Source organism: Chiloscyllium plagiosum, chromosome 3, assembly GCF_004010195.1.
Source record: "Chiloscyllium plagiosum isolate BGI_BamShark_2017 chromosome 3, ASM401019v2, whole genome shotgun sequence".
NCBI lineage: Eukaryota > Metazoa > Chordata > Chondrichthyes > Orectolobiformes > Hemiscylliidae > Chiloscyllium > Chiloscyllium plagiosum.
The window spans coordinates 112,551,975-112,577,176 of NC_057712.1; the positions used below are offsets into that span (position 1 = coordinate 112,551,975).

Genomic DNA, 25,202 nt, shown 5'->3' on the forward strand with positions numbered 1-25,202 from the left:
AATTTGGGGGAGCTACTGGTGATAATTTTTGTCCCTGTTGGCACTCTGGGCATTTCCCCACCAATGTGGCTATGTCGACAACCAATCCTTGCCCCTAGACATAACCTTTTACCAACATCTTCATTTTGGAAACCCTTGGGACACCCAGGTGGAGTTCAGCCAGTATTTGGTGGTGACCTTTATTAGGGACCTCCACTCTTGCTCCCCATAATAATATGTTATCTGGTCTCGCTGGTTCCAAAAAGATTTCAATTCTGGTTGTAATAGCCCTTTTGTTTCCACCAACACCATCAGCTGTTTTAGTTTTGATAGGATGGGATCTCTTTTCTGCCCACAGTCAGATATTGTCAGCACTGACTGGAAGGGTGGCTAGAAAGTTTAAAACCAGAATGGACTCTTTCAGGGAAGGTACCACTGATGGTGTATCTGCCAGTGGGAGGCAGCTCGAAGTATCCGCATTTGCTACTTGGCCTCCCAGTAGGTGTTCCAACTTGTAATTGTACGCACTGAGAATAAGGGCTCACCGCTGAATTACGAAGCTATGGGCAGCACTATTTTGTCTCCTTTAAGTAGCCCGAGCAGGGTTTGTGGTCCATTAATATTATAAATTTATGTCCATAAAGGTATTGGTGGAATGTTCTCACACCAAAGAGGACTGCCAAAACTTCCTTTTCTATCTGTTCGCATTTGCGTTCAGTACCTGCCAAAGTCCAGGAAGCATACACTATCAGGCATTCCTCTCTGTAGGGTTACCAGTGAGCCAACACTACTCTTTGCCATATGGGGAGGCATCGCATGTCAGCAACATGGGTTCGTAGTGTGCCAACATCCCCGATAACAATAGTTTCTTTTTCATTTCCCTAAAGGCTACTTCTTGGTCATGTGACAATTTCCAAAGCTGACATCTTTTCAATAGCAGGTGTAATGATGCCAAGATGGAGATCAGGTTACATATGAATTTTCCATAATAATTTACTGAGCCAAAGAAAGACCTAAGCTCCAGTACAGACATGGAAGCTTGGGAACCGATGATTACCCTCATTTCATCATCTAAAAGGTGTAACCCAGTCTTGTCAATTCTGTAGCCCAAGTAGGTCACTTGGATGTCTAGAATACACATTTTTCCCTTCTGAGGCAAATATCTGCCTGCGAAAAATGTTTAAGTACTATGTCCAAGTTCCCCAAGTGCTCTTTATTGGTCTTTGTAGTTAGTAGCATATCATCCAGTAGATTCTGTAAAATGGGGTATATTCCATAAAATGTTCATCCGCTGGAAAAGGGCACAGGTTGAATGATATCCCAAGTGGCAGTCTTGTATATTGGCACAAACTCTGATGGGTATTATTTGTGGTCCACTTCTGGGACTCCTTATCTTGTTGCAGTTGCAGGTGTGCATGGCATGTGTCCAGCTTCATGAAAGATGGCCGCATGCCAGTTTTGCACACAAGTCCTCTACGCGAGGGATTTTGTGTTTATCCAGCTGTGAGAAATAGTTTACTGTTTGCTTAAAATCACAAAGGTGAACTGACACGTCAGGCTTCACAATAACCAGTGTTGCTGGACTGGTTTGATGATTTCTTCGCATTCCAGCCTTCTGATTTCTGCCTCTACTTTTGCCCGTAAGGCAAATGGCATTGTGCGGGCCTTGTAGAATCATGCAATTGCTTCCTGGTCAACATGTAAGGTGGCCATGGCTCCTTTGATTGTCCCTAGACCTTCTTGAAAAATGTCCAGATATATAAGTAGGACTTTGCTCAGTCAGCCATTTTCTAATCAAAAAATGTTGAGCCAATCAAGGTGAATCTTTCTCAATCAATTTTACCCCATCAAGCTTGGGCCATAGCCGTTAACTACAATCAGAGATAACTGCACCAACTGCTTCTCATAGGAGACCAGAACCGAAGTTGTACCTTTAATCTGTAACTGTTCCCCAGTGTACGTTCTCAGCTTGTCCAAGGTCTTGTGCAAACTTAAGGGTTGGAGTCCAGAGTGAATCTTGTTAAAGACTAACTCTGCAATCATTGATACAGCAATGGCTGTATCAAACTCCATTAGAACTGGGTAACCATTTAATCAGATATTTACTTTGATTGGTTCTGACTTGGATGTTGCTAAACAATTTTACTGTTCCAAACCAGTTGCAGGTGGACTTTCCAGAGTGTGCACTCTCCTGGATACCAGCCTATGATTCTCTTACTCAAGTCAGGCCTTGTAGGCCTCCTTTGCTGTCTTGAGTCTGCATACTGGCAGCAACACAATGGCTTGCTGGCTTGGATCCTGAAGAACATCTTAGCTATTTAGCTGAGGCTCAGCTTTATTGTGGGATTTTGCTGTGGCCTGACCTAGGAGCCCTCTGCTCAGGATGTGCCCTGTGTGAGGCTCTGCGATTGCCTATACTCAAGTGGTGTTCTCCAGGCTCAGTCAGACAGGTGAAGGTGTCAACTTCCATTGGGATGCCCTGTAGTTCTCATGCTTCACTTGCTGCATTTTCTAACAACAAGGCCAGCTGCAGCATCTATTTGAGGTCCAGTTGGGCTTCAGCTAGTAGGTGCTTTTGCATGGTTACATCACTAATTCCACACACCAAACTATCTTGCAGCATCGCATTCAGGGTTAACTCAAAATTACATGTCTCTGCCAGTCATCTTAACCTCATTCCTGAAGAAGGATTTATGCCTGAAACGTCAATTCTCTTGCTCCTCGGATGCTGCCTGGCCTGCTGTGTTTTTCCAGCACCACACTTTTCAACTCTGGTCTCCAGCATCTGCAGTCCTCACTTTCTCCTAGTTGATCTTAACCTTATCAAAAATCCCGATACAAATTCCTCTGGTTCTTGAAATGCTGATGAAAACTGATAGTGTCTCAGAATTCGAGGAGGTTTGGGGTTGTAATATTCCTGAACTAAATTTGTCGGCTCTTGAAAGGTTTTAGTGTCTGGCGCCACAGGGAAAGTTCTGCTCCTAATAACTGAAAATACTGCAGGTCAGCAAGATGTCAGGAGAATTATCCTGCTTTTCATTTGCCCAAATGCCATTTGCCTGAAAACAAAATTGCATTCTTTCCACATATTGGAGTTAGTCTTCGATGGCAGGATCAAACAAGTCAAGCTTCCTAAATAAAAGCATGGAAGGCATCCCTTCACAGTTGTGCTTCACAGTTATATGCTCGTGACCCCCATTCTTTTCTGTCTTGCACTCTCCATCAACCCTGTCAGGTTTGAGATTCCCCACATTCTCACTTTATCCCTGAGCCTCAGGCCTCCAGCTTAGTTATACCAAACATTGCCAAATCTCCCAAATGAAGCCAGGGTAGTGGTGACCATCAATGACTCCCTCACCTTCAGTACCCATAACCTCAATGTTCTGTTATCTCCAACACTTATACATTCCACCTTCACAATTATTGTCTGTTCTACATCCCAGCATGCTGCCTCCCATTCTGATTTCCCAATTTCTCCACCAAGCAGTGACACCCAATAACTCACCTTGACTTTCAGTGAACTAAAAGGAATCAAGAGGGGGATGTAAACTTGTAAAAATGTTAAATTTCTAATAAAAATATCTATTAAAAAAAAAGGAATCAAGAATGACCACGTACACCCTGATCAACTAGGAGTGACAGCTATGTCTGATGTTTAAAAGATCCATGACTGATATCTGCTGCTCCACTATGAATTATCACCAATTCCTAAACTGATTACACTGGAACATGCTGGACAGTTTATGGTCATTCACTGCACTGAAATGATATTGACCCTCTGAATTTGGCTGACTGGTCATGTCCAAGCCTCTGGACTGAGATGAAACAAACACCCTTGTCTGACAACAATGGAACCCTGGGTGACAGTTCCCCTGGACTTGAATGAGGACTTTGAGAGATGGCCATTTTGTCATAGAGTCAGAGAGTCATACAGCATGGAAAGAGGCCCTTTGGCCCAACACATCCATGCGAATTAGGTTGCATAAAGTGAACTGTGTTTGGCTAATGTTGCTCTAAACCTTTCCTATCCATGTACCCGTCCAAATGTCTTTTAAATATTGTTATTGTACCTGCCTCTGGACTTCCTATTCATGCATCACCATCTGTGTGAAAAATTGTCCCTTGGGTCCCTTTTAAATCTTTTCTCTCTAATCTGGGGAAAAGACCTTGGATACTCACCCTATCCATGCCCCTCATGATTTTATAAAACCCCCGGGAAAGAAGTCCAGCCTATCCAGCCTCTCCTCTGGTAGAGCCTAACATTACCTCCCAACTCTTGTGCTCAGTGCTGTGATTGATAAAGGCAAGTGTGCCAAACACCTTCTTCACTACCCTACCTGTGACGCCACTCTTAAGGAACTATGTACCTGGACCCCTAAGTCTCTCTTTACCACAACATTCCCAGGCTTCTACCACTAACTGTGCATAACTGTTTTTACCAAAATGTAACACCTCGCATTTGACATATATACAATGTGTTTGTTGTATAAGCTGCTACTACATGATATAGACGTGATATTGATGTTACATGGTGCCATACCGCTACATGTCCACCCTCTTGACTGATCTTGCTGGTTTCATGCCAAGCCTGTATGCCTTTCTACTTTATGTCTGCACCAAAAGGTAAGACTGAAATACCTTGAGCCTTTAAATTCTGAATGAAGCGCAATACACAAAAAAGCAAGGCAGAGATGCTGTGAGCATCCAAGTAGGCACAAAATGGGTTGGCACTAAAAAAGCAAGCTAACAACCTTGAAATACAGCTTGTTCTAATATATGAGATGGGTGTGTGTTTTGCATGCAAATTAGTCTGGTGGCAGCATTGAAATGGAAGGTGCTGGTGAGTTCCAAGGTGCAATATTGAAGTGCTGAGCTGTTATAAGTTAGTCTGAAATGTGCCATGACAACATGCTGAGATTGATGCTTGGCCAAAACCAACCTGCATGGGTGGAGAGTACAGACAGTCACTGAGGTTTTGGGAAATGCTAGCCAAGATGGGTGTCTTGAAAAGACACCGGTGAGTTGCAGTCACCAGGAAACTGCACTGACTTTCATTTTGGAAATTGGTGCTGTCTGGGAAAATAACAGTGTGCATGCAAACTGGACCCTTGCTGTTCCCTAGTGAAATTCTAGCCACTGGAAACTTATGCAGAAAGTCAGACTTCTTATTCTCAATGTTGAGATACATTTTTTCATTCTCACTGCATTTTCTCATCTGTCTTGCCATTGTTAATTTTATTTAGAGCCTGGGAAAATTCCATTGTAAGATATGATTTTGTGAGTATAATAATGTCAGACTGTTGTTTAACCAGTCTGTAAGACAGCTCTCCAAATGTTAGCAAGGAGAACTTTGCAGAGTTGACAGGTCTGTCTTTGCTAATGTCGGTTTTGATGCTGAGGTCTATGCCAGACCTGTCTTTGTTTCTTTAGTGGTTTGATCCAATGGAATGGACTGCTATTGCTGGAGTGGAAGTGGGTACTGCAGATGATGGAGATTAGAGTCAAGATTAGAGTGGAGCTGGAAAGCGTCCGAGGGGCAGGAAAATCAACATTTCGGACAAAAGCTCTTCATCAGGAATGCTATTGCTGGAGGCCAGACCAATTAAGGATGGTAGATTTCCTTCCTTAATAGTAATCAGTGGACTAGATGGTCTTTGTGATAATGGATGGTAGGTGTCTTGATTATCATTGCTAAGATTAGCTTTTATAATCGACAAGTGTCAGGCATGGATTAACAAGTGACAGCCAGCATAAGATTTAATGAAAGAAGTTCTTCAGGCAAATTCATGTAGAGCTTATCTTGGGTACCTATCCATTGGTTCATCAACAGGTGAAAGTGAATACATAATTGATATGGAGTAGGGTAAATGGATCATTTTGGGATTGGCAACCTCTAATCAGTGGAGTGCCATACTGATCAGGGGCCTCAACGATTTATGATCAAGGATTTGGCTGAAGGGGTTGAATGTATATGAGTTATGTATATTTGTAAAATTTGCTTCTGACATAGAAACATGCAGTAGAGTACATGAGAAAAATATCAACTTATCCACTTTGGCAGGAAGAACAAAACATCAAGAGTACATTTAACTTGAGAGACATTATAGAATTCTGCAGTACAGAAGAATCTGGATATCTTGGGACATGCATCATGAAAAGTTGGTGTGGCAGGTGCAGCAACTTATCATGAAGTCAAATGGAATGTTGTCAGTTTTTGCATGCAGAATGGAACATTAAAGTAGGACAGTTATTTTAGTCTATAAGGGCATTGAAGAGACCACATCTGGAGTACTCTATAGTTTTGCTATCCTTGCCTAAGGAAGAATCTGATTGCATTAGAACAGTTCAGAGAAGATTCACTTAACTGATTACTAGAATGAAGGAGTTCTTTTACAAGAACAGGTTGAGATACAGATTTATTGGAGTTTAGAAAAAGAATAAATTATTTATTGAAACATGTAAGATTCTGATGGGACCTGCAGTGTAGATGGTAAAGATGCATGGATGTTGTGGTAGAGACCAGAAATAAGGAACCTTAGTTAAAAATCGGGCATCTTCCATTTAAATTGAAGATGAGGGGTATTGTTTTTGCCTCTCAGAGTATTCTTAGTATGAGGAAATCTCTTCTCCAGAGAGCTATGTTGGCAGTATCAGGAGAGCCCAAAGATTATAGGAGTAGACAGGAATGTGGAGTTGAAGTCATAAATAGATGGGTTTGTGACAGAACAGGCTCAATCAAGTGAGTGGTCTACTCCGGATTCTTGGAAAAACAATTGTTTATAAATGAAGTATATAAATGAGTGGTTGGTGGCAAACAGCAGCTACCAGCATCAAACGGATAAAGCCAGAGAGGAATATTCTAACACTTTGGTTAAGAAGCAAAAAGGGATGTTGCTGTCAGCCATTTGCTATGTAGACCAACACTCAATCTGCCTCATCGTCTGGGACCAGTAAACCTCTCTCATCTTTTAAGGGTTGTATACTTTTTTCTGTTATTTAGTTTGTGCATCATAATTTAAACAGTTGCATCTTAATAAACTACTTTAAAATATACATGAGATCCACCACATTTTTTGCATAATTTGTGCTTCCCAAACTTAAATCTGATAGCTATCGCATAAATGTCAAAAGAATTCCACTTATGACCACCACTAACAAGACTCTGTTGTACTCAAGAGTCTAACATTATGAGAATACGCAGCTCAACCAACAGAATACTTGCATAAATTCAGGATCTTAAAAATGTGTGAATAAATGTGCAGCTGTATCATTGTGCAAGTGTTCATAAAATTCTTTAACACCAAAATACAAAGTTTTAATAAAATTAAATAATTGAAAATAACAACATTGAGGTGAAAATATTATTCAGAAATGTTTACCGCATAAACTTTTCAAGCTGTTCCTCATCCTGAAAAAGGTATATTCTGTTTCTGTACTCAGCAGCATTATCAATGACTCCAGGGATCAATGCTTCATATCTGATAGAAGCACCAAAACAGCAGTTACAAACATTTCTCTGTCAAGTCATTTTTTTTTAACATTCTATTCTTTTTATCCTCAAAAATATTGGTTAGTTGAATGTACCTCAGTTTTCCATCCACAAATGTGACTGGACAATAGCCCATAAATTCTGCCTGTTTAGGAAATCTGGCTTTTACTCCAGCTGCAGTAAGCCTTTTGGGTAGCATTTCAGATGTTGGAAGAGATTTAGAAGCTATTGGAGGTACAAATGCCTCTGGACTGTCCAAGAACATCTGAAAAATTGATAAAGCAGACAAATTGAAAATTGAGTATTGTTTTATACTTTTCATCACAACATTAGCATGAATGTGTTCTATACGAATAGTACGAATATGGAACTATATGTTTGAGATTATCTCTGAATGTCTCATTATTTTTCCTTTCATACTTAATATTGTATACTTTCATGCAACATTTTGTCCAAACTTGACTTCCACAGAATCAGTATGATATTTTGTAACATGAAATGGATTTATGAAGTTATCAATAATACCATGATACAATAAGCTGATACCATATAACAACTGGATCTGGTTTGGAGCTGCTTTTTTCACACCCTGAACTTTGAACCAGAAATCCAGATTGGAGTCAGAAACCTTAATTTGTAAGTTACCTACTTAACTTGAGATCAATTCAGCACTGGATTTTCCTGGATAGAAGCCTCTTGTTACAAAACCACAGAGCCCTTTCCAGGAAACATCAGAGCCAATTGAGGAGAAAATTATCATTAAAGCCATGACACCGCCCACCTCCCCCCACTTCATTCCCACCCCATCACAACCTTCTGCAACAGTAACTGTGTTGTAATCTGAAGTTTAAATGTCCAGCAGTCAGCCACATTGACCGCTACTGTGTGACTTAGTATATCATGTAAATATGGTGGTAAGGTGAGCATTGTTTGGGGTTGGGGCTAGGAATTTGGGTACCAGGTTGGAAAATGAGTACGATGCCAGGCCGATAAATGGATAGAATGCTAGGTCAATGAGTTAGATGTATGAGGCGTTTAAGGTGCTAGGTAAGTGGACAAGTGCTTAGAGTAGACCGAGGGGTCAAGTCAAGGGAGGTATCATTTTTGAGGTAGGGGAAGAAGGTGTTAAGTGCAGCAGGGAAGGTATCAAGTTGGGTTAGAGAGATTGTCATGGTAGGTCAGGAGAAATAATCCCATTTGGAGGCTGCTGTTCGGCCAGGAATGTATTAGGGTGGGAAATGATCCATAGTATACTTTAAAAGACATATCCATGATATCATCAATGCATGTCATCTGAGGCATAAAGATCTCATAGTCCATGATCTAGTATGTAGTGATGAGATCATGGACATGCCTCTTAAAGATACTGACACACTAACCATGAGACAAACAACAACTCTTGTAGTCCCACTCTGCCTACTGCTGCCAATGACACTGCTGGGTCTACATGATTGGCTAGTGCAGTTTTCTAAATACTGCCATTCAAAAAGTCCTATCCCATCATTTTATGAACGTGGAGAAACACCCTATAATTTAGACACATAATGAGGAATTCTGAAATATATTCTTTTCAGTTCTTGATTAATTTTCATTATTGGAGAAAGTGAGGACTGCAGATGCTGGAGATCAGAGCTGAAAATGTGTTGCTGGAAAAGCGCAGCTGGTCAGGCAGCATCCAAGGAGCAGGAGAATCGACGTTTCGGGCATGAGCCCTTCTTTTCCTGAAGAAGGGCTCATGCCCGAAACGTCGATTCTCCTGCTCCCTGGATGCTGCCTGACCTGCTGCGCTTTTCCAGCAACACATTTTCAGCGCTAATTTTCATTATTATCTGACTGTAAGTATACTTACATCTAGAGCCTCCTTTGATGCCATTTTATAGTAATATCCTCGGAATTCTGCTGCAAATTCTAATGACGGATCAATAGAACAGTCTACGAGTTCTCCATGCAACTGAAGGCTAACAGGGCAATATTGCTGAAACGCTCCAAATCGAGACTTTAGTTCCTTGGGAGTGATACACAGACCAATAATACAGGCAGCTTTACCTGTATGTGAGAGAGTACACATATATGTATATTTTTCAAGATGGAACATTCTTTCTCAAATAACATAGTCACAAAAAAAGCATTTATACAAAATATCATCAAAAGGTTGCATTTTAAATATTAGAATCTAGTAATTATATAATACACATCTATGTTTTATCTTAGTACTACTGGTTATTGATACTGAAAAGACAATTGATTAATTACTTCGGGAATAAAGAACAAAGAATGTTACAGCGCAGGAACAGGCCCTTTGGCCCTCCAAATCTGTACTGATCTGGATCCTCTATTTAAATCTTCCGTCTATTTTCTAAGAGTCTGTATCCCTTCGCTCCCTGCCCATTCATGTATTTGTCTAGATACATCTTAAATGATGCTACCGTTCCTGCCCCTACCATGTCCGCTGGCAATGCATTCCAGGCAACCATCACCCTCTGCATAAACAGCTTTCCATGTATATCTCCCCTTAACTTTTTCCCTCTCACTTTGAACTTGTGACCCCTAGTAATTGAGTCCTCCACTCTGGAGGAAAAGTTTCTTGCTATCTACCCTGAGTACACCTCTCATGATTTTGTAGACCTCAATCAGGATCCCCTCAACTGCCTTCTTTCCAATGAAATCAATCCTAACCTATTCAACCGCTCCTCATAGCTAGCACCCTCCATACCAAGCAACATCCTGGTGAACCTCCTCTGCACCGTCTCCAAAGCATCCACGTGCATTTGGTAATGTGGCGAGCAGAAATGTATGCAGTATTCCAAATATGGTCAAACCAAAGTCTTATACAATTTTAACATGACCTGCCAACTCTTGTACTCGATACCTCAGCCAAAGAAGGACAAAAGTGGAAAGATATGCGTGGAGTCAGAGAAAATGGGTGAGATTCTTAATAGTACTTTGAGTTGGTATTCACTGAGGAGAGGGACATGTGGATGTTGAGGTTAGGGGTAGATCTTTGATTACTCTAAGTCAAGTCGGCAAAAGGAGGGAGGAAGTGTTGTGTATTCTAAAAGGCATTAAGGTGGACAAGTCCCCAGAACTGGATGGGTCTATTCCGGGTTACTAAGGAAAGCAAGAGAGGAAATAACTGGGGCTTCAATAGACATCTTTGCAGCCTCCTTGAAAACGGGGGAGGTCCCAGAGGACTGGAGATTTACTAGTGTTGTCCCCTTGTTTAAGAAGGGTAGCAGGGATAATCCAGGTAGTTACAAACCTGTGAGTCTAATGTCAGTGGTAGGGAAGCTACTGGAGAAGTTACTAAGGAATAGGATATATACCCATTTGGAAGAAAATGGGTTTATCAGTGATAGGCAGCATGGTTTTGTACAGGGAAAGTCATGTCTTACAACCTTCAGAATTCTTTGAAGAAGTGACAAAGTTGATTGATGAGGGAAGGGATGGAGATGTCATATACATGGACTTTAGTAAGGTATTTGATAATGTTGGAAATGTGTTGCTGGAAAAGCACAGCAGGTCAGGCAGCATCTAGGGAACAGGAGAATCGACGTTTCGGGCATTAGCCCTTCTTCAGGAACAGGCTAATGCCCGAAACGTCGATTCTCCTGTTCCCTAGATGCTGCCTGACCTGCTGCGCTTTGCCAGCAACACATTTCCATCTCTGATCTCCAGCATCTGCAGACCTCACTTTCTCCTATTTGATAATGTTCCCCAGGGTAGGCTGATGAAGAAGATGAAGTCGCATGGGGTCCAGCGTGTTCTAGCTAGATGGATAGAGAACTGGTTGGGCAACAGGAGACAGAGAGTGGTTGTGGAGGGGTCTCAAAATGGAGACCTGTGACCAGTGGTGTCCCACAGGGATTTGTGCTGGGACCACTGTTGTTTGTGATATACATAAATGATTTGGAGGAAGGTGTATGTTGCCTCATTAGCAAGTTTGTAGATGACATTAAGATTGGTGTAGTAGTAGATAGTGAAGGAGACTGCCAGAGAATACAGCAGAATATGGATAATTTGGAAAGTTGGGCAGTGAAATGGCAGATGGAGTTGTAGTTGCAGATAGATAGGATAGTGAAGAAGGCGTTTGGTATGCTTTCCTTTATGGTCAGAGTATTGAGTACAGGAGTTGGGAGGTCATGTTGCGGCTGTACAGGACATTGGTTAGGCCACTGTTGGAATATTGCGTGCAATTCTGGTCTCCTTCCTATCGGAAAGATGTTGTGAAACTTGAAAGGGTTCAGAAAAGATTTACAAGGATGTTGCCAAGGTTGGAGGATTTGAGCTATAGGGGCTGTTTTCCCTGGAGCGTCGGAGGCTGAGGGGTTACCTTATAGAGGTTTATAAAACTATGAGGGGCATGGATAGGATAAATGGACAAAGTCTTTTCCCTGGGGTTGGGAAGTCCAGAACTAGAGGGCATAGGTTTAGGGTGAGAGGGCAAAGATATAAAAGAAACTTAAGAGGCAACTTTTTCACACAGAAGGTGGTACGGGTATGGAATGTGCTGCCAGAGGAAGTGGTGGAGGCTGGTACAATTGCAACATTGAAAAGGCATGTTGATGGGTGTGTGAATAGGAAGGGGTTGGAGGGATATGGGCCTGGTGCTGGCAGGTGGGACTAGATTGGGTTGGGACATCTGGTTGACATGGACAAGTTGGATTGAAAGGTCTGTTTCTATGCTGTACATCTCTATGACTCCAAATGCAAGGTGATGCATTTTGGAAGATGCAATTCCAGAGCCAACTATACAGTAAATGGAAAAGTCCTGGGAAAAATTGATGAACAATGTAGGTTAAGTTCAGATGAAAGGTCACAGCCTGAAATGTAATCCTGTTTTCTCTCTTCACAAATGCTGCTGAGTATTTCCAGTATTTTCACTTTTTAATTCAGTTTACCAGCATGTATGGTATTTTTGAGTTTAGATTAGAAGAAAGATGGAGTTTTAGAGTGACACAAACAAGTGTAATGAAGTATAATGAAGCAAAATTGATTCAATTTAGTGTAAGTTGGGCAATGAATAAAAAAAATTAAGAGAAGCTTACCTTAAAATTAAAAATAAACAGCGAGAGATCACGTATGGTGTTGTTTATAGGAATCAAACCATGGTGAGAAGCTAAAAGAACTCAAGTGGGATTCCAAGGAAACGGATTTTAAATTCTTAACAACAGAATTGAGGATAGCTCCAAAGTTGACTCCCTTTAGCGTTTTCTTTCTTTTCCCAATTTTCAACCAAAAATTAACAGTTTGTTTCGAGTTTGTGTGTTGTTAAAAATAGATGATCATTCCAATGCAATGTTTAATTCCTAATTTATTTCGATACTCAATGTTAAAATCACAATTTTCTGAGAAGTACAGATTTTGAGAATTGTACCATTAAGCATGATAGCTCCGTGGTTAGCACTGCTGCCTCACAGCACCAGGGATCCAGGCTTGATTCCGCCCTCGGGCAACTGAAGTTTGGAGTTTGCACATTCTTCCTGTGATTGCTTGGGGGTGCTCCAGTTTCCTCCCATAGTCCAAAGGTGTGCAGGTTAGGTGGATTGGTCATGCTAAATTGCTCATAGAGTCCAGGGATGTGCAGGCTAGATTGGTTAGCCATGGGAAATACAAGAGTAGGGTAGTGGGGTGGGTCTGGTTGGGATAACCTTCAGAAAGCTAGTGTGGACCCGTTGGGCTGCATGGCCTGCTTCCACAGTCTATGGATTCTAAGCATGAAATCTACTGACTGATGGTGAATCATGGATATGTTATTTTGCTCTTCTTGTGCCCATGTACACCTGATCTGATTTTGAACTCCAGATGAATTTGTAGTGAGTGAGTAGCAATATGAGTTAGAATGGAAACAATATCAAGGCATGAAGGCCAGAGGAGGTGTAGTGTGTAAGAAGAACGTGTTTCTCTGGACAGTCTTAACAGATTTAACCTGAATGTAAGTGATAAAACTTCTCTAGCTATCACCAAAGCCTTCTGAATGGTGAGCTGGCCACTGGGTCATGAAATGCTGGGCATCCATACCACTATTTACCAGTATCTTCAAGACTTACAACACATCTTTGGTATGCCAGTGTTGCTAAAATCTGAATGTAGAAAAGTACATTATATCATATATTTCCCTTGATTCACTACTTTCTAAATTAGTTCCTTCTGCATGCCCTTTGTCCATATCTCCCCCATTTAATGCATATTCATGTGCTTATTGAAAAGTCCATCAAATGCCCCTATTGTATCTGCCTCCACCATGACTCCTGGCAGTGCATTCCAGACTACTATGACTCTGCATAAAAAAAACTTTCCCTTCACCTTAAATGCGTTCCCCCTAGCATTAGGTATTTCAACTCTGGGAAAAAGATTCTGACCATCAACCCCCATCGATGCATCTTATAATTTTATAGACTTCCATCAAGTCTCTCCTCAGCCTCTGCCACTCCAGAAAACAATCTGAATTTTTCTAGCCTCTCCTAACCCTCTAATTCAGACAGAATCCTTGTAAACATTTGCTGCATCCTCTCCAAAGCCTCGACATCCTTCTTATAAAGTGGTGACCAGAATTGATTGAAATACTCTTCCACCACCCTTTCAGGAAGGGAGTTCCAAATACTTATTGTGAGAAAAAAATTTATCCCGATCTTTATCTTAACTAGCCAACAGCTCGTTTTTAGATAATAGCTGCCAGTTCTGCATCCTTTCACTAGAAGAAACATCCTTTCTAAATTCATCCTGTCAAGACTCCTCAGGATTTTACATGTTTCATTAAAATCACCATGTTTCTAACTCCATCATGACACAATAGAGGGTGGCACGGTGGCTCAGTGGTTAGCACTGTTGCCTCAAAGTGCCAGGGACCCATGTTTAATTCCAGCCTCGGGTGACTGTCTGTGTAGAGATTGCACATTCTCATGTCTGCATGGGTTTCCTCCAGGTGCTTTGGTTTCCTCCTACATGCGTAGGTTAGGTGGTTTGGCCATGTTAAATTGCCCATCGTGTCCAGGGATGTCCTGGCTAGGTGGATTAACAATGGGAAGTGCAGGTTACAGGGATCGATTAGGGGCATAGATCTGGGTGGGATGTTCTTCACAGGATCAATGTGAACTCAATGGGCTGAATGGCCTCCTTCCACACTTGTAGGGATTCTATGATTCAGATACAAGCCTGGCCAGTTCAACGTTTCCTTATAAGACAATCTCCCCACTTCAGGTATTAATCTAGTAAACCTACTATGAACTCTTTCCAGTTAATTTACAACCTTCCTTAAATGCAGACTAATACTGTAAACAGTACTCCAGATATGGTCTCACATTTACCCTGCATTTCTGAAGCATTACTTCCTCAGTTTTGTATTTAATTTCCCTAACAATAAACAATCATATTCTATAAGCATTCTTAATTGCTTGCTATAGCTGCATATTAATCTTGTGATTGATTTATGCACGAAAACATTCAGTTCACTCTGCATCTTTAATCTTTGCAATTTCTAACCATTTCAATTATATGCTTCTTTTTAATTCTTCCTGTTGAAAATGACAATTTCACATTTTCCCACAGCTTACCACATTTGTCAGATTTCTTTGCCAACTTACTCACCAGAGAATGGCTGTTGCCTATTCTGTTGAGGTGCTGTGTGTATGAATTGTTTCTGTCTGCTCTGTGTATTAATATATACATGTTCCAGTACACATAAATATACCACACTGTAAGTCCAATTAAGTTATAAACTCATTATCAGTGTAATTCTTTGAATGTTTAAGATTATTTAGTCCATTTCTCAGGGCAATGCCTTGATCAATCAGAATCAGCATGCTTGATTAAATATTTAAATAAAGCATGGCTGTTTACTGCCAGTCATCATTTACTGATGTGCTCTCCATGGTAATGCCTCTACAATTCAGAGTCCACATGTCACCAAGCAGCACATTCCACTCATACTTATAACAATTGTTTACTGTATACTTTGATATTTTTTGCAAATTATCCTGTTGGTACAAGATGAAAATCTTTATCAAAATATGTCTTTTTTCAGCAGTACTTAAATTATATACAATGAAATGACTGTTGTAATACTTGAATATTTAAATTATTACTTAAATTCTTTTTAAAGTTCAAACCTACCTTCTTGTATTCTTTCTAGATATAGTTCAATCTGTTTCACGCTGCTTTTAACAATTTCTAGCACTTTTTCCCACACCCACCATTTGCTATGCAGTGCATAAATGATGTGCCAGTTTTGATGCTCCACTTGATAATATTTCCAGATAGCACTAATCTCATGAGTATATGATGAGTTTCGAACAGTCAGAATTTGAGAACTGTCATGGAGTGGATAGGTCCTATCAAGTAAGAGGAAAAGGAATGTAACTCTCAATGCATATGAAGTAAAACAATAATAAAGTATCATATAAATAGAAGTTATTGAAAATTGGCTATATCTAAATCTACTTTTCAAATAGTAGATATACTTGGAATACTTCAACAGAAAATGAGGCTGTACTGTGGTGAATAGCATTCCAAAATCTGCCTTACTATATCTTGTCTTTCATAGCACATTGCATGCGTTGATGGTCCAGACCCCCTTGGTATCTGTCCCAAGTAAAGTTGTAAAAATGGAGTCGTATTGTGAAATTCTGTGAATTGATTGCAAACATTTCTACAGTAATGACATTTACATTCTGGTGTTTTAGTGCAACAGTGAATTTGATACTCTGATCAAACAAATGACCCATAAAGAACCCTCTGTGTTAATTTCTTGTCTTGTACTCAGATATCTCCAGTACCTTTTTCCCTAATGGAGGCAGAACCTTTTTCTAGATATTCCACAGAAAATTAAATAAACCAGTAAATTGTAAATATGGCATAGATTAAAATTTAGCGGGAAAAACAAGCAAGGTTGTGGATGTAATTCAATATTTCATGTCATAAAGCTCTGAACATTATTTGCCTAAGATAAGTACTTTCACTAGTGAATTTCAATCTAGAATATAAGAATAATAAGACAGCATGAGGATGATGTGTAGCAGCTCCAGAACAAAGGGGCTCATGTGATCCAAGGTAAATGTCTTGCAGCAAATTGCTGCAGTTGAACAAACATCTGTCCAGAGTTATTGTGCTGGAGACTATACTGAAGACTCTGTGACACATCATAAGGAGGACAGTTATGTAGATACTCCTGGAAGGCAGTCACACTGCTTAAGATTGTGTCATTTGGTTTGGTGCAAGGTTAGGGACAAGATAATGAGAGTGGTATGGGATCAAGAAAGTGGAGGGTCCTGAGACCTTGCAATTGTCCAACAGGTTCAAGATTTCTACAGCCCGTAGAGATAGAAATGGGCCCTGTAGGTGAATAAGTGAATTGACCATGGCAGCAAGGTATAGAAAGCTATACAGACTTCAGGGGAGACTGAATAGGAATGTAGTGATACTACAGTCAGGACACAGTTCTGAGAAGCCAAAAGCAAGATATCAGAAGGCTATGTTGCTTGTCCAGTATCAGGGTTTAGCACATCTGTTCTGGGCTGGAGAGAAACTTACAGTGTAATGGGGAGGATCTAATGTCAAGATTCACATATGTACCAATAATATAGATAGAACTCAAAATAAGATTCTGAATAGACAGTACAAGCAGCTAGGAACTAAATTTAGAAAGCTGAAACTCTAAGGTAATAATTTCTGGATTATTGCCTGAGTTGTGAAAAAAAATTGAAGAAGAGTAAATAATATTAGAGAGTTAAACGTAAGCTGAAAAACTGTTTCATGGAACATTGGCAACAGAAATGGGAAGCTGGGAGGTGTACCTGAAACATACTAGGACTGGGGTCTTGTCAATTTATAAAACTAGGGTAAAGAGGGTTTTGAAATAAATAATAGAGCTGAGAGATCAACTGTGGGAAGATGTTATTAAAGAGACAGGACAAGCAAGAGAGCGTGGTAGCAAAAAAGGAATTGATAACCTAAGCATAGCAGAAAGGGACTGATGTACAAACTTAAGAATGCACCAATAGATAGGGCTATGAGGTTGCATAAATAATAAAAAAATGTAGAACTAAAATAATTCTATCTGAATGCACAAAGCATTCACAACAAGGTAGATGAATTGATAGCACAATTGGATAAAAATGAATATGATCCAGAAGCTATTACAAAAACATGGCTGCAGGTTTACGAAACTTTGTAACTCAGTTTCAACATTATTAGTAAAAGTTACAGTGAAACAATAACAGCAAAGAGAAAAGAATGACTGAGGATCTTCAATTGAAAGATCAAGTTGCAAAATCAGTTTCAATAGAGCTAAGGAACAACAGGTAGATAACATTGGTAAAAACTGTTTATACACCACCTTACAGAGATGACAATATAAGGCACTCTATAAATCAACTAACAAGGGTAAAATAGGAATTATGTGGGACTTTAGTCTACATATTGATTGGGTAAATGCAAAAAGCATAAATGCTGTGGAGGATGATAGACACAAAATGGTTTTTGAGAACAATATGTTGAAGAAGCATCTTTTAGATTTATTTTTGTGCATTAGAAATGCATTGATTATAAATCTTGTTGTAAAGGATCCTCCAGGGAAGAGTGACCATAATATAATAGAAATTCACATTATGTTTGAAAGTGACATAGTTCAATCTAAAATTAGGATTTAAATCAAAACAAAGGAAAGTAGGAAGGGATGGGTGAAAATTGGCCGCAATAGTTTGGGAAGCAACATTAAAAGCTATCATGGCAGATGGGCAAAAACTAGCATTTAAACAATGAATATTAGTTTGCAGCAAATTTAATAAACTGATTTGGAAAGAGGAAATAAAATATAAACTCAAACCAAAAAAAAACCCATCAAAGTGCACTGTAAAGGCCTTTGTAGGTATGTTAGAAGGGAAAAAAATTAACCCAGACAAATACAGACTCACTGCAGGCAGAAAGATGTAAATTTATAATGGGGAATAAGGAAATGGCAGACATACTAAGCAATTACTTTGTCTACCATTGCAGAGGGAGGTATGTAAAACTTCCCATAAACACTGGAAACACAAAGAACTCGTAAGAAAGAGGAACTAAAATAAATTATTATTCATTAAAAAAAGTAACACTGAAGAAATACATGGAACTGAAAGATGATAAATCTTCTTAACCTGATGTCTACAAACAAGAATATGTAAAGAGTTGGCAGTTGAGACAATAGGTGCATTGTGGTCATCATCCAAAATTATACAGATTGTGGAACAATTCCTATAGATTGTAAGTTAGCAAATGTAATCTCATTATTTAGGGAAAATGGGGAATTTCAGATCTGATAACATGATATCAGTAGTATGGAAAACGCTAGAATCTACTTAAAATGATGTGATAACTGGACATTTAGAAATAATAATAGGATTATTGTGATGTAAGGTGTGTGATTACTATATATTAAAACATTTATTTTATAGAGATTGGATTTTAAATGAATGGCATGCTTGTTTTGGTTTATGTGTATGAGGTGGTTTAATAATTAACTTCTCAGTCTTCTTGGAGCCTTGATTTCAAACCAATATGTGTCCTAGAACAGGTAACTGGGGCCCTCTTGGGGTGGAGATGAGAGTCTGTTTGTAGAGTAGGACAAATATTGAAAGGCATTGGCTTGCATCTCATTTGGAGGAGTCAAGAACTGACGTTTTGCTTAATAAAAACTAACATATAGGAAGGCTTTTGAGCTTTGGTTTGCACAAGACCTGGCAGGAGTCAGATGTTGGAACAGTTCTCCTGAAGAAGGGATTTAGTTCAGAACACTTAGGAAATGACAATGCATGGGTTTACCACAAGAGTGATCTCAGTGAAGCATATACAATTCTTACAGGACATGACAGTGGAGATGGAGGAAGGTTTCCTCTGGTTGGGACATCTAGAACTGGGAGAATATCAGCTATTTATGACATTTGAAGTTGAAATGAGGAGGAACCTTGTCATCAGAGGGTGACAAATCTTCAAAATTTTCGTCCAAGGGGCTGTGAAAGCTTAATAATTGAGTATTTCCAAGGTAGAGATTAGTAGATTTATAGCTATTAAAGATATTAAGGGATTTCTGTGTAACAGGAAGTCCAGATACAGATGGAAATGTTGAGGAAGGATAACTGAAGTATTTGTGCCAGGAGCTCCAGCAGAAGTGGTGACTAAGAAAGAGGGCATTGAGCACAGCAGCTGGGTAATCAAATAGGCTCTCTCTTAAGGAAAAGATGTCTTTGGGAGAAGTAGGCCTTGTAGGATGGATGAGAATTGATTCCTCAACCAGGTGTGAATCACAGGCTTAATGCACACATGGGTCTTTCTTGTTTAACCTTAATTTCCCTTCAGGTTAGCAATGACCTGATGCCAACAGAACTACAAACTTCTGCTTCATGATCTTTGGACCTTCCGTGTATTCCATCTCTTGTCATTTGAAGATAATGCAGAAAAATAGTGTTGACATAGAAGATTAGCCACGATCTATTTGAATTATGGAGCAAGGTCAAGCTCCTGATTGGCTTATTCCAATTCCTATTCCCTACATTTCAAATACTCTATCCCAACTTAATATTTATGGTGACATTTCATAGGAGTAGTCACAGGTAATTTGTGTGTCAAAAGCATGTATGGCTTGTTACCTGTCTGGTGACTTGCTGTCAATGAGACCTCTTTTCAAAATCTCTTTTATATCTGCTTGCAGTTCTATAATTTTAACAGGTATTATTTTACAATTGTTCATGAGATTTATTTGCTGTTTGGTCACTGGATAGCCATCTAGGACAAATCTGTAAAATTAAAATTTATAAAGATAATTGATTAAAAGTTTGAAATTAACCAGAAAGTGTTATCTAAGTTGATAATATGCTACTTATATTCTAGGTGAAACATAAAGTAACTTAGAAGGGATATCAGTGGCATGGGTTTGGAATAGAGGGGTGATGTTGTGCTGATAGTGGCAAAAATCTCAGATCAAGACTTTGGTCAGGTCTGGGTTAGGAGATCTTGGAACCAGTAGTCATGACTAGAAATGGCCATCAGGATCTAGTTTTGTCAACTAGTGTTGACTGTGATAGCACTAGTTGCTTTGTCCTTTTTGTCAGCTTGAATTGCTTGTACCAGCCTTAGCTCAGGTGATAATATGGTTGCCCCTTTGGAGGTTAAGTCCTTCTCCAAGACTTAAATTTTAACAATCTAGGCTAACATATTAATGCAATACTAGAAGACTATTAGACTGTTAGAGATGTCTTCTTTTAGGAGAGATGTTAAAGCACAGCCCTGTAGTTGTAAAAGATCCCATGGCATGAAAGCAGTGGCATTTGCCCCTCGTGTCCTGGCCAATATTTCGCCCTCAATTGTTGTCACAGAAACAAATTATCTGGTCATTATCACACTGTCATTTATAGAAGCATTATGTGTGCAATTTGTCTGAAGCCTTTCCTCCATTGTAAGTGACCATACTTCAAACATTTCATCTGAGGAGTGATCTTAATAGAGGTTCATAAAATCATGAGGGGCATGGATTGGTTAAATAGGCAAGGTCTTCTCCCCAGGGTGGGGAGTCCAAAATTATGGGGCATAGGTTTAAGGTGAGAGGGAAAAGAAACCTAAGGGCCAACATTCTCATACAGAAGGTGGTATGTGTATGGAATAACTGCCAGTGGAAATGGTGGAGGCTGGTACAATTACAACATTTAAAAGGTCTCTGGATGGGTATATGAATAGGAAGAGTTTAGAGGGATATGAGCTAAATGCTGGCAAATGGGATTAGATTTATGTAGGACATCTGGTCGGCATTGCCAAGTTGGATTGAAGGGTCTGTTTTTATACTGTACATCTCTATGACTCGATGCTTTGAGAGATGCAGTGGCTGTGAAAGGTGCTGTGCATAAATTATTTGTTTATCCCTACCCAGACGTAAAAGAAACCTCTTGTTTATCTTTACTTAGAAGTATTGTACATTTCCTACTTGTCATTTTAGAACTGTCACATCTGAGAAACAAATTTCTCAGCCTTAGAAGAAAAATTTGGATAGCCCTATCTTGAGTAATTACAGTATAACAGAGCAAGCTGACATGGGACTTTTAACATTTAATACAAATGTTAATACAAAAGTGTGACAGGAGAAGAAAGGTTTTCTCAGATAGATGAATAGAATTTAAAAATAATTGTAACATACCCTCTTGTGTTGCATATGACATCCATTAGTTTGAGTTCAATACATTTTATAACAAATTCATCTGGTACTACCAATCCTTTTTGCAGATGTTTCAAGATGTGAATAGCCAGCTCAGTTTTCTTCTGAGTGGCCAGAATGGTGCGAACAGCTTCTCCTGCTGAAATGCGTAGAACTCCAAACTCACTGACAAATCTCCTAGCCACTGTAACACAAACAATAGGTGTATCCTGTAAATATGTGGAATAGGCTAAGTAAACAAATCTCCTGAAGAATCAAAACAAGCCAGTAACCACCTTGGAGCAATAGTTATTACAACAAAGGAATACTCATGATTTTTCCTGAAGTATTGCTATTAAAGGTAAATTTACACGAACCTGTGTATCTATTGACATAATTGATAAGAAATTAAGAATCAGAAATAGGACGGGGTTATTCAGCCCTTTGAACTTGCATTACTATTCCAAAAGACAAAGGAATAGAAGTAGGCACATTGACTCTTCTCTGCCATTCAACGAGATCATGGCTGTTCTGCTAACCCTCCATACCTATAACCCTTTCTTCCCTTACTGATTAAAAATCTGTCAGTAGCAATCATGAATATAGTTAGTGACCCAGTCTCAACAGCCCTCTGTAGTAAAGAATTCCACTAATTCACTACCCTGTAGGAGAAGAAATTTCTCCTAATTTCTGTCTTAAATTTATTCTTGAGATTATGCCCCAGTCCTAGATTGTCCCACATGGGGCAACAATCCTGTCAAATTCCCCAAGATTCTTTTTTGTTTCAATAATCCTCTATATTCCAATGAGTACAGACCCAACCTACTCAACCTCTCCTCATAATACAGTAACTCCATTTCAAGTGCCAGTTTAGTGAACATTTTCTGGATTGCCTCCAATTCCAGAATATCTTTCCTTAGATAATGGGTCCAAAACTGTTCATAGTATTCCAGCCATGGTCTGACTACTGTCTTATATAATTTTGGCAAAGCCTACCTACTTTAATTCTCCATTCCCTTTGAAATAAAGGCTAACATTACATTTGCCTTCCTGATGACCTGCTGAACGTGAATGCTAGCTTTTTATGATATATATACAAGAATTCCCAAATCTCTCTGTTCTGTATCTTTCTGCAGAATTCCATTTAAATAATATTCAATTTCTTTCTGCCAAAATGCATAACCTTACATTTGCCCACATTATATTCCATCCGCTAAATTTTGTTCATTCGCTTCACCTATCCATATTCCTCTGCAGACTCACCACTTGCCTTATCCAATTTAATTACAACTGATCTTCTATACTAACACAATTTTTCTGCACCATCTTCACGACCCTTGATGTACTTAATATGTAGAAACCTATCAATCTCAGCCTTGAGCATAATTGACCATCCTGGTGCATATAATTCCAAAGATTCACCTTTCTCTGAGTGAAAAAATGATTGGAGCAAAATGTTGAATTTTTCTGATGATTGTTGACCTAACCATTTAATTCCAACTTTTAAAGTCGACAATCCCTCCAGCAATTCATGGTTTAATGCTGGCCATTTTTTTAAGGTTAAATCTGAATAGAACTCTGTGGGTCCATCTATCCATTATTGTACTGTTAACACATCTGTGTTCTGTTCAGATACTGTAAGTTCACCACCTTATACCCACATATGACAGTACTGTCTTAGCTTGTTTAGATTAGATTAGATTAGATTAGATTAGATAGGTTAGATTACTTACAGTGTGGAAACTGTAAGTAATCTAATCTATCTAATCTAATCTAATCTAATCTACTGTTTTAGCTTGTTCTGATAGAACATTGAAGCCCTTTCTATATAGCCCAAACAACACAGGCTCCACCTGTGAATTTGATGATTTTGAGGCTGAAAATGTTGTATTACTTGATTTGTGTTTAAAACTTGCAGTTGTATTCATTGGAGTTTAGAAGATTAAGGGGAGATCTAATAGAAACTTACAAGATAATACATGGCTTGGAGAGGGTGGACACTAGGAAATTGTTTCCGTAAGGCGAGGAGACTTGGACCCGTGGACACAGCCTTAGAATTAGAGGGGGTAAATTCAGAACAGAAATGCGGAGACATTTCTTCAGCCAGAAAGTGGTGGGCCTGTGGAATTCATTGCCACAGAGTGCAGTGGAGACTGGGACGCTAAATGTCTTCAAGGCAGAAATTGATAAATTCTTGATGTCACAAGGAATTAAGGGCTACGGGGAGAATGCGGGTAAGTGGAGTCGAAATGCCCATCAGCCATGATTGAATGGCGGAGTGGACTCGATGGGCCGAATGGCCTTACTTCCACTCCTATGTCTTATGGTCTTATGGTCTTAAACTCCAGATTGTTAAAAGCCCAATTATGTTTTTAGAAAGCCGAACAACACTAAACATAAACAAAACTCAATTAGTTGGCCATTTTTCCCCTTTGAACAGTGGGTCTTGAAATTCCAAGCTTCCATAAAACAATTCAGCCATTTCAACCCTTCTTGAAGAGACCAAGAGGATGATTGCCTGATTTAGGAATCTTGGGCACCCATCCATTTTCTAAGAGTAGAACAGCGTTCTTGTGGTGCAGTAAGCCATGGTTCTCTGAGCCAGAAGCCATGGTTCAAGTCCCTCCTGTTCGAGATGTATGTCATAAAATCTCTGAACAGATTGATTTTAAAACAAAGTTTTTTTTGAGCAGCATGGTTAAGTGAGTGTCAAAAATGTATGTTACATCGATCTTGCCCTTCATAAATGAGGTACCTTCTCACTGATTCCACATACAAATGTAACCATTAATATCACCACAACAAAGTTTGGGTAATTCTGATTTGGATTTTTCTGGAATAAAAATGATGATGCTATCAGCATTCAGTATTCTTATTGGATTAAGATGACAGTAATTTACAGCATTCATACAAACACAGATAAACCTGGAAGTCCAGAAGCGGATGTCAGAGATATCCTGTGTTCACATTGCACCAGATTAAAAAAAAACTGAGATAACTGCAAGAGCATAAATTTAGGAATTTACGTTCAGCAGTTCCAAACTGGATGAGAGAGTTAGAGCTATTGTAGTCAAAATTAGATGTGCTTTTAACACCATAAATGATAGATAGAAAATATATTTATCTGTATATTCTGAAAAATAATTTTGTCTGTCAATTATTTCATTCTCTCAATCATAGTCATGGAGTGATAGAACATGGAAACAGATCCTTCAGTCCAACTTGTCCATGCCAACCAGATATCCTAAATTAATCTAGTCCCATTTGCCAGCGCTTGGCTCAATTCACCAACACATTCCACCCTGCCCTTAAATTTACCCTGACCATCTCTGACACCTCCCTTCCCTTCCTTGACCTCTTCATCTCCATTAGTGACGACCGACTTGACACCGACATTTTTTACAAACCCACCAACTCCCACAGCTACCTGGATTACACCTCTTCCCACCCTACCTCCTGCAAAAATGCCATCCCATATTCCCAATTCCTCCGACTCCACCATATCTGCTCCCAGGAGGACCAGTTCCACCACAGAACACACCAGATGGCCTCCTTCTTTAGAGACCGCAATTTCCCTTCCCA

General features: G+C 39.5%; 1 protein-coding gene across 1 annotated transcript in view; it reads right to left on the bottom strand.

The window, feature by feature from the left end:
- Positions 1–25,202, bottom strand: part of ak9 (adenylate kinase 9) — a 269,716-nt gene that overhangs the window by 8,987 nt on the left and 235,527 nt on the right. Inside the window, exons 31-36 of the mRNA XM_043675331.1 lie at positions 21,624–21,825; positions 20,086–20,232; positions 15,578–15,795; positions 9,318–9,514; positions 7,564–7,733; positions 7,359–7,457 (exon numbers count right to left, since the gene is read on the bottom strand). Of these exons, the coding sequence (XP_043531266.1) occupies positions 7,359–7,457; positions 7,564–7,733; positions 9,318–9,514; positions 15,578–15,795; positions 20,086–20,232; positions 21,624–21,825 (1,033 nt within the window). The remainder of the gene's footprint in view (positions 1–7,358; positions 7,458–7,563; positions 7,734–9,317; positions 9,515–15,577; positions 15,796–20,085; positions 20,233–21,623; positions 21,826–25,202) is intronic.